This window comes from Arachis duranensis, chromosome 6 (assembly GCF_000817695.3).
Source record: "Arachis duranensis cultivar V14167 chromosome 6, aradu.V14167.gnm2.J7QH, whole genome shotgun sequence".
Lineage (NCBI taxonomy): Eukaryota > Viridiplantae > Streptophyta > Magnoliopsida > Fabales > Fabaceae > Arachis > Arachis duranensis.
Window position 1 is genome coordinate 15,239,505 of NC_029777.3, and position 10,087 is coordinate 15,249,591.

The 10,087-nt window shown below is 35.0% G+C and overlaps 1 protein-coding gene across 1 annotated transcript in view; it reads right to left on the minus strand.

The window, feature by feature from the left end:
- Positions 1-2,868: 2,868 nt before the first annotated feature.
- LOC107493068 (protein FAR1-RELATED SEQUENCE 6-like) overlaps positions 2,869-10,087 on the minus strand; it is a 14,639-nt gene continuing 7,420 nt past the window's right edge. Inside the window, exons 2-9 of the mRNA XM_016114144.1 lie at positions 6,391-6,775; positions 5,487-5,546; positions 4,657-5,393; positions 4,161-4,561; positions 3,819-4,036; positions 3,554-3,770; positions 3,075-3,508; positions 2,869-2,982 (exon numbers count right to left, since the gene is read on the minus strand). Of these exons, the coding sequence (XP_015969630.1) occupies positions 2,869-2,982; positions 3,075-3,508; positions 3,554-3,770; positions 3,819-4,036; positions 4,161-4,561; positions 4,657-5,393; positions 5,487-5,546; positions 6,391-6,775 (2,566 nt within the window). The remainder of the gene's footprint in view (positions 2,983-3,074; positions 3,509-3,553; positions 3,771-3,818; positions 4,037-4,160; positions 4,562-4,656; positions 5,394-5,486; positions 5,547-6,390; positions 6,776-10,087) is intronic.

Below are 10,087 nucleotides of genomic sequence, written 5' to 3' on the forward strand. Positions count from 1 at the left end.
GCCAATGATCACTCTTGTTCTTATGTATTTTCAACGGTGGAGTTTCTACACACCATAGATTAAGGTGTGGAGCTCTGCTGTACCTCGAGTATTAATGCAATTACTATTGTTCTTCTATTCAATTCCGCTTGTTCTTGTTCTAAGATATCACTTGTTCTTCAACTTGATGAATGTGATGATCCGTGACACTCATCATCATTCTCACCTATGAACGTGTGATTGACAACCACCTCCGTTCTACCTTCGATTGGGTGAATATCTCTTGGATTCCTGATACACGATGCATGGTTGATCGCCTGACAACCGAGTGCTCGCCTGACAAACGAGCCAGCCATTCCGTGAGATCAGAGTCTTTGTGGTATAGGCTAGAACTGATGGCGGCATTCAAGAGAATCCGGAAGGTCTAACCTTGTCTGTGGTATTCTGAGTAGGATTCAATGATTGAATGACTGTGGACTCTGAAAGCACGCGGTTGGGTCAATATCAATGTAAGTTATTGAAAAACATGCTGTATTTTCAATTAATTTGTTTCTTGTACACTGGTTTTCATGCATAATTACCTTTTCTATGCAGATTATTCAATGGATGTGCAACACATTTAATGATGCTCCAGCGGCGCGCTTCAAACGTGACTTCTATTGCGTGTCTCCAGGAATATTGGTACGAAGATTGTAATTTTTTTGAATTTTCCTAATAGCTATAACATCACTGGACACTTCTTTGGCAAAAAGAAATGGTGATAACACAGCATAAGTTGGATGCATTCAAGAACGGGCCAGTTCCGGTGTATGATGGATTTGGTCCAAGTTTCGGAGACGACAACAGGTTTTTTGACAAATTGGAGGCATCTAAAAGAAATTTGGTTAGACATTATTCTTTTTTTATGTAGCAGCTGGTTACCCTTTTTAGGATAATAACTTATTTGTCCGGTTCACTTATTCTTCGTAAATTGATGGAAGTTCTGAGAATTTTTAAAGCTTCTCTCATTTGTATTCTGCATGCACCTATTCATGTGTGCGTCCTATATGTGAAAGTTAAATTGCTAAGTCATTTAACCAATAATGGTAAAGAATGAACCAACCTGTGAAGTTTATGATATGTTAATCGTGCATCTTACTCCATGGATTTCATATTTGCATGATTTGTTATTTGTGCTTTCTTCTTGCAGTGGTTTATTCCATTGTGTTGGAAAGGACACTGGTGGCTGTATGTTTTTAATGTGGCAGGAAAACGGGTGTTGGTACTTGATAGTCTGAAATGTAAGGAAGCCACTGATAAGAGGAAGAAACTAGATGCATATGTGGTAAGTTAGGACCTCAATTGTGCGATTTTGTCAAATTCAACAATAAATAACTACAACAATTAACATAATATTTTTGAGTTTTTTACAGGGTTGATTGCTTGAAGACATGTCCAAAGTGGCTATCCGAACTTACGAGCATACGTTGAATGGCCCAACTATTGAATATGCGTCAGTCCCAGTGCAACCCAACGGGTAAGTATTAGTAATTGCCACATCTAGCATCTTTATGCTTTAGCAATTGCTTCCACATTAATATCACACTGAATGTACCCTCGTTATTTACATAACTGGGATTGTGGTATATTTGTAATTAAATTCATGGAGTTATGGACTGAAGATTGTAGACTACATGAATGGGATGATGTAAGTTATTCTATCTATTATTCTCAGATTTTAAATTCCAGTTCATCTTTCTTGCAAAATTCAATAACCATCCTCATCATGTAAATACCCACAGGATATGCTTCTAGCTTCGAGAGGTCAGTTAATGCTGGACATTGTGATGGGAGCGCACAATGAGAGAATAGGACAGGTGCAAACCTTGTTGGAGGAAAATGAGAAATGTGCCCGCCGGAACCCTGGAAGAAACAAGAAAAAGGAGGTCAAATCACCATTCACGGCACCAAGTACAAGGACACTGATGAAACGGGTCGGGGAACAACCTATGAAAAAAAATGGCAAACGGAGATCGCAATAGTTGAACTTATTCTTAAGAACATAGAAACCTTTATTACCTTATTCTCTTTTTTGGCTTAGGTGTATATTGTCTTTTGCTGTTAGACTCTTGATATAAGATATATGATGTACATGATTGGTTCTCTAAGTACTCTGAAAATAACCATTCAGTTAACAATACGGTTGAACATCCACTCTCATATTGAAATGAACATCCAGGTGAAAATAGCTCTGTGTAGAAATGTTAGTTCTAAAAAATAACCATTCAATTAACAGAAGGGTTGACCATCCGCGTTCCTATGAAAATGAACATCCAGAGCAAAAAAATGGTAAAACATTACACAATACGCCATGGAAATCTTATACTACTGGCTGCGTATAAGAAGTAACCATTCGCTGTCTTACATGTTCGAACATCCGGATAATGAATAACACTAAGATAACAACCAAAATTCACCCAACTAATACAGACTAACCATCCGGGAATACTAAAAATTATAAACATCTGAAATCCTATTGAATCGAACATCCAACGGAAAATGCCTGAAACTGATCTCACACGGGCACGTTACCTATTCCAAAACAAGTATATACGGAAAGCCTAGAATAAACATGCGATTTCTGTATTGATTGGTACATCTAAGTTAACACACTAATTAAAAGTCATACAGAATACATGTTAAATTGGTTTATTTGCAGCAATTGTGAATAGTATATTGCAATAAATCATGAATAGATTCTTGGAACAACTTCATTCAACCCTGTTAAATCGATATTCATAACATAATACCACCCACCTCATCTATTACCCATGCCACATGAAAGCCATTCGAAATAATATGTGCATCAAGATGAAAAATAAACACACGCACACCCATGTCTCGCATATTCTAACTTTTGTCAAAGGAGCTTAGCAAAGACATGAAGCTCCCCACTTGTTCGGGCACAGTCTGGGCAATAGGATCACCAGTACTTGTATCCTGATATGTATTTGAATGAACCACCTGCTAAACAACCCAAAAATTACAACATTGAACTCATGGCATAGTCTAATATCAAATTAATAATTCAAGTCATATTGACACAAGGATTGTACCGAGGAAGCGTTCTTGTTTTTTCTCTGACTAGATTTCTTGAAGGACTTCTCAAGGTTTGATCCGAGCCTCTTACTCTTTGGCCGGCCCTTTGTAGTGACCAACGATGTTGCTTGGATGTCGACTACACCGAGAACATTCGAATGTTGTGAGCCAATGCTGGTGTGGTTCTCCGCCACGCTCTCGGACCTCTTCTTAGCACGATGCTCACTCAACTTGGCCCTTGTTTCTTCTAAAGGAGCATGCAGCAAATTAGTTTCATCCTCGTCATTTATGAACTCTTGCGCAATGTTGTAAAAGTGTGCACATAATCCCTTGAATGCATTATGACTCAAATCTGACCGACTGACGTCGTGACTGCTCTTGATATAAGTATGCTTGCGCTTTATATTCTTGCTCCAACGAGGGAGAACATAGCAGGAAGGTACTTTATACACTTTAAACAAATGAAAAACTTCAAGACAGTGACAACACAACACACCTGAACTCTCAAAAAGGTTGCACTCACAACGAACCTCCTGTGTGGAGCGGTCAAAGTGGACAACATACGAAACACAGATCATAGTATCATCTACTAATTTTTCCTCTTCCACCTTCATGCGTACCACTGGCCAGTCTTCAGTAACTACTGATGCTTTGCAGTCAGCCTTTTTCACAAACTCCATTTGAACATCCCTAAACATGCTAGTAGTGTACTCCTGCTGAGATTATTTCCCTATAGGCGAGCTCGTTGCACAAGGTATTACCCCCCTGGAGTCTACTGCATCATCCTCTAATTTCCTCTGCTCCTTGGTTCCAAGCACATTGTCATATTCGTGAACAAATTGGACCAAGCTAGTCTTGCTGTGTAAGATTCCACCATAAAATGCGTGCATGCTCCCACTCTTTTGTGTACTCCTCATGGCAGCCCAAAATTCTCCCTTGAAGAATAGAGGAACCCACATGCGTCGGTCATCATAAAGATCTATAGATAACACACAGTTTCTATATCAGAAACCTTTCACTGAACTCTTTATTTCAAAACCGATAAAACCAGCTACCGCAGTATTATGAATTGGAAAGCATAACGTAATTGAACAACTACAAACCTGACAGCCATGTGTTGTCATGTAAATTGTACTCCTCCATAAATTCAAACCATTTTCTCTCAAATGCCTCCTCCGTTCGAGAGTTAAAAACAATGTTCCTGAGGTCGGGATACAACTCTCCGTACTGACGATAACCTCCAAGCTTCTGAGGAAACTTCTTCATGATGCGCCATATGCACCAACGGTGACGTGTATTGGGTAACGCCTTTCTAATCGCACCATACATGTATCTACATTGATCAGTAATGATGCACTGTGGAGTTGTTCCCATGCACGTCAACCATTGTGTAAAAACCCACTCATAACTCGGAATTTTCTCGTTTCCTAACAGCGCACATCCAAGGAGGGTTGACTTACCATGGTGGTTGACACCGATGAACGACACAAACGGTAACGCATGCCTACACACATAAACATATGCCATTATGAATACTCAGGCACAACCACATGGGAAAAAATTACGTAAACCAAAAAAACCAACTACACCACCTGTTACCTGTTTGTACTGTAAGTGCTATCGAGTGACACAACGTCTCCGTAGTATTCATAGGAAGTCATGCACCTTGCATCAACCCAAACTGCACTCCTAAATCTACACTCATCGTCCAATTTCACTGCATAGAAAAAGTTTGGATTGATGTCTTTCATTCTCATGAAATAGTTCATCATCTCCCTAACATCCGCATTTGCGTTGCTCGTTTGGAGTCTTGCTGTAATATAGTTTCTTAAATCCTTTTCTGAGAATCCCAGATTCGACGGGCCCCCAGATTCATTGGCCAAAGATAGGAAGGTCTTGTTTGGTCGAATCCCAGCCTCGTCATTATTCTGAATCACATAATTCGCATGCATGCTCAGCTGCCTATACTCACGGTAGTGCACTACCTTCTTCGCCGAACATGGGTGCGTGTGCCTCAACTCAACCTTAAAGAAAAGCCACTCTTGCTTCTCCTTATCAAATTTCACATATATTCTTGCCTTGCACCATGCGGCTGAAATCGGATTTTTGCGCGTTGGTGCTTTGACACGAGACCCGTGGATGCGATCCTGATTACAGTGGATAGCCTGGTTAACGGGTTCTATCGTGATCTTGTCAAATGTTGTCATCCTTATCTTAGTTGCAAACCTAACTTTCTTGACGTAGCTAACATAAAAATCATGCGCTAGTTGAAACTTCGCAAACCGCATCCCAACACTTGGTATTTCATCTTCCTCCAGGGTACCATGATCAGGCAGCTACGTATCAAATAAAAAAAAAAGAAAAAAGCCATTAATTATGACATAAAAAATGCGAATCCAGACTGCACAAATTTAAACTAAAATCCAAACATAGTCACAAATATCCATCTCATCACTTCCATCATCAGTAACATCCAACATTTGCGTGGCCTGCACTTTTAACATAAACACAAATTACAACAATAAAAAAATAATTTTTATTCAACATCATGTACATGAAACCTCACTTACTAGCACAAAAAAATGCAAACTAAATTTATAGATCAACTCATCCACCCAAATAGTATAAGCTTTACACCAAAGACATCTAAATGCTACTCATGGTAATTGAATCAATTAATTCATTTGAAATATTATACAATTATTGTGACTACAACCTACTTTATTTCACGTTATCATTGCATAGCATACAACTGAACATGCATTAGGTACAAATCCTAAACACAGTTCCTTCCTCGGTTTTTCAGTTATTGGTGCATATTTTTACTTTAAAGAGATGCTTTCTTTATGCATACATTGAGCATCATGGATAACTGTATACATATACTCATCTTCTAATACTAACATGCAGGAAGCAAATACATGAAAAGCATTAATATATAACTTCTGCATTCCTCCTTTTCATTTTCAACATATATTCCCCGATCTTATTATACCATTGAGTACAACTTTAGTTCAATTAATACCTCTTTCACTAACACTGCCTACATGCCCCTGTATTTTATTTTTAAGTAATAGTAGATTATTTTAATGGGTTTTTATATAAGCTTCTTCAACATATAAATATTTTCTTCCAGAAATACATTTCACATACATAGAATAATACAATGATATGTAAAAAATTTCCTAAGTTCCGTTTAGTAAATCATGTTCTCGCATCTGAATACCAATTAACAACATATACTTAAACAAGCCACTTGCATTGACTCTAAACTGTCCAGTCAAATAAAAATGCTCATCCATTGAAAAGCGTTTTGTACGTAACGATGCTCACCTTAGTCATTTGCACAGGATCGATGACGAGAGGTTCAACTATATTTTCATTTGGATTGGATGAAATCTCATTTCCACCGAGAGATGGAACATAATCCACCGGTTCACCCACAACGCACTCCATTAATGAACTCCGGCAGGGTGACGGGGGTGGAAGAGCAACCACACTTGAAACCCCTTCTACTTGCGACGTCGACATCAACCACAAGAAACACACGCTCTCTCTTACTGTGCACGCTGGATGTCCGCGTGGTTGCCGTTCCAACGCAAATCGAACAATAAGCGTGTTGGTGTTGCTGGAAGAAGGCCTTTCCGGCCTATGACGGTGGTGGTAGTCGAATCCGACTGCGGTAAGTGACGCGTGGGAGAGTAGTTCTCGTTGAGACCTGCAGATGATGGAGACGATACGGTATTCATAAACTGCCGTTTACGTTATGCTCCTATAACTTCTCCTATTCCTATTTTTTTCAAAATTTAAATTTGAATTAATTCAAAATTATTTAATTATCCATTAATTTAATTTTAATTTAAAATTAACCTCCATTGTATGCATTGTAGATTAAGCATATTGGCTCCCTAGACTTTTCCAAAGAAAAAAGGGTCCACTAAGAGAGGGAAGAGATAAAGTGTAAAAGGATAGGAAACGTGTAACTGTTTCCTACTAAAAAATCTGATATTTTAAATTTTGAAAAATGGTTATTATTATAATTAATTAATTACATCATTAATTGAATTTACGAGTAATTTACGTTTATAACCCTATTGTTCATATTGTTCATTAGGATTATTCTTCACCTATACTTTTCCTAATAATATTATTTTCATAAAATCTCAGTAAACAAATTTGTGTATCACCATATTTTGGTACGAGAAATATTAGACTACCAATAAAATTTATTATGTTTTGGTCAGTAGGTTATTTAAAAGTGAGGATTAAAAATATATTATTAAATTATTAGATAAAAAATATAAAAAAATTAAACTAAAATAATTGAAATAATAAATGTACAGTACCGAGAGATCTCGACCCAAATCGAGTCATATCTCGGCGTAACAGTTACTACAAAACAGTTCACACACCAAAATCTCGGAACCAGCTCACTCGCTAGAATATCGGGCCAATTTACTCATCAAAATCTCGGAAAAAAATATTGACTGTTAAGTTACATACTGAATCTATAAAACCGAGTAAAAGAGTTGGGAGAAGATACAGGACGAACACATTTTTGCTTAAGAAAATTACTTCATCCCTAAGTTTACTCTGAAGTTATTTCTCTCCAAATCTTATACGCCCTTTATTTGCTTATTTTATTCTCTTATTGACTTGAGCGTCAAAGTCTCTTTTATAAGTATCACGTTCGAATTCGAATTCACAAGGACATTATCGACTCGGACGAATCTGCTGGACAGTCAAATCGACGTAGAGCCGACACATAGATCAGACGCAGTATCCTTGCAAGAACAATAACTAAAAGTACTAATTAAAAATACTAAATTATATTAAGTCCTTACTTTTTCTTTTCTTTTCCTATTTCAACCCAATCATATGGATTATACAAATACTAGGGATGGAGAAAATGCATACCGAGCTTGACGAAGCTATTAACTTGTTTACTGCTACTTGTTTTTTTTCATATGAAAAAAGGAAAAAAGTTTGTCTTTTTTTTCTGTTTAGAAAATAAAAATACAAATTAAATAGTTCTCAATTTAAAAATAATGTCTATAATAACTCAAGTTTTTTTGTTGTTTTGCTTTTTCTTTTTGGTAACATGGGATAGCTAGAATTCATCAACAGTTAAATGAGAATTCATGTTTGAAATGAATACTCTAGAGAAATCGAATAAGATAAAAAGCTTAATTAACAATGATATGTATATTTATATAAGTTTAACAGTAATGCAAGGGGACAAATGGACAATATCCAGACATAAATTTGAACAAGAAAAGTTGTGTCATTTTAGTTAGCAATTTAAAAGAAAAATGATTCTTTAGTATCTTTTCCTTTTCTCTTCTTTTTTATTCCTTTTCCATTGGTAATTAATATATCCCATCATCATAATAGATTATATTCCTAACATCTATATGTGGACTATCATTATAAAATCAAATTTGATGTAGACAACATAGTTGAAGTCATGACTAATGGCCCAACACTCTATCTTTGATAAAGTGGGGAAGAATAGGCTCCTAAGTCTTCTTGCTTTTGTTGCTATTGATGGGGTACAAAAAACGCGTCTCATATAATATTCTTCTGTTGCAATGACACGGGTAAAGCAAGTAGAAAATTGGTGCTACTAACAATTCACTGTCTATTCATGAATAGTTTTTGGGTGGAATAAACCTCTAGAGCCATTGAGGAGGAAGAGGAGAAGGGGAACAAAAAAGAAGTCACACTATTCATGATATTGCATCTTTGCTTATAGACTCATTCATTTGCCATTTCCCTATTCATTATACACTAAAAATATAATTTTTTTTATACGAATAATAATTTTAAAATGGTTCAAAACATAATTTAAAAAAAAAGTAAAATTTTTTTATAGGTATTGACTTATTTCATATGTTTTGTAGTAGTTAATAATTATATAAGAAAACAATTGGTCATCCATGATCATGAATAATATAGCCAACAGAATTACAAAACAAGGGTTTGTGAGTTATTATTGCCCGCTGAAAAGGAAACTTTTTTTGTTATTTTTCTTTCCTTTGATAATGGCTTAAATAGAAACATTCATACCTACATGCACGTTGGAAAATGGAAAAATGAATGAACTCAAATATGTGATTTAAAAATAAAAAATACAGTGTATGATGAGTTCTATGATTTGACATATAGGAAATTCGGGCGAACCAGACATGCCTTCACCATGTTTCAATCAATGTTTCTTCTGTCTTTCAATCAATTTATGAGTGCATAAAAGTGCTAACTTATATTTTTAAGATACAAATGGTAGAAATTGAGGCGCTTTTTATTTTCTATACGTTGCATGCATTCATGAGTGAAATATATGGGGAAAATGTTACTTATCTTTTAAATTTCAGTATTTAGTCAAATTTTTTATGAATTTATTATTATTTAATTAATTTAAATATTTATTTTTATGTATCAATTATTTAAAAAAATTTAAAAATTAAAAAATTATTTATTTATTTTTCTTTTCTAAAAACTGAGTAAAGAACAATATTTAAAAGACACTTAATTATACTGTAATAACAAGTTTAATCACCCGTGCCATGCACGTGATAAGATTGAAATTATAATTTTAAGTTGTTATGTTAAATTTTATTTTAATTACAATAATTTAATTAATAAAAAAATAACTTGTATGCGTTGTTTTTCTTTTCTTAATATAGTGTTAATTGTATTAACTATAAAATAGTTATTTAATCTACTTTTTTCAATAAATCAGGCATATATACTCAATATAACCATAAATAATCTAGTAATACTTAAATCTACCAACAAAGTTTTATATGTTGATTTACTGTAAAGTAAGAAAATATCAAAATCAGCTCAAAATGAAGAACAAATTAATAGAAAATTCTAATGCAGAAAGTTTTGTAATAAACAATAAATAATTTAAACCTACTGAATAACAATTCAATGCTATCCTTTGATACCTACAAAATATATACATAAAACAACACTGTATCAATGTTTGTATATAAAATTATATGATTAACGTAATTATAAAATT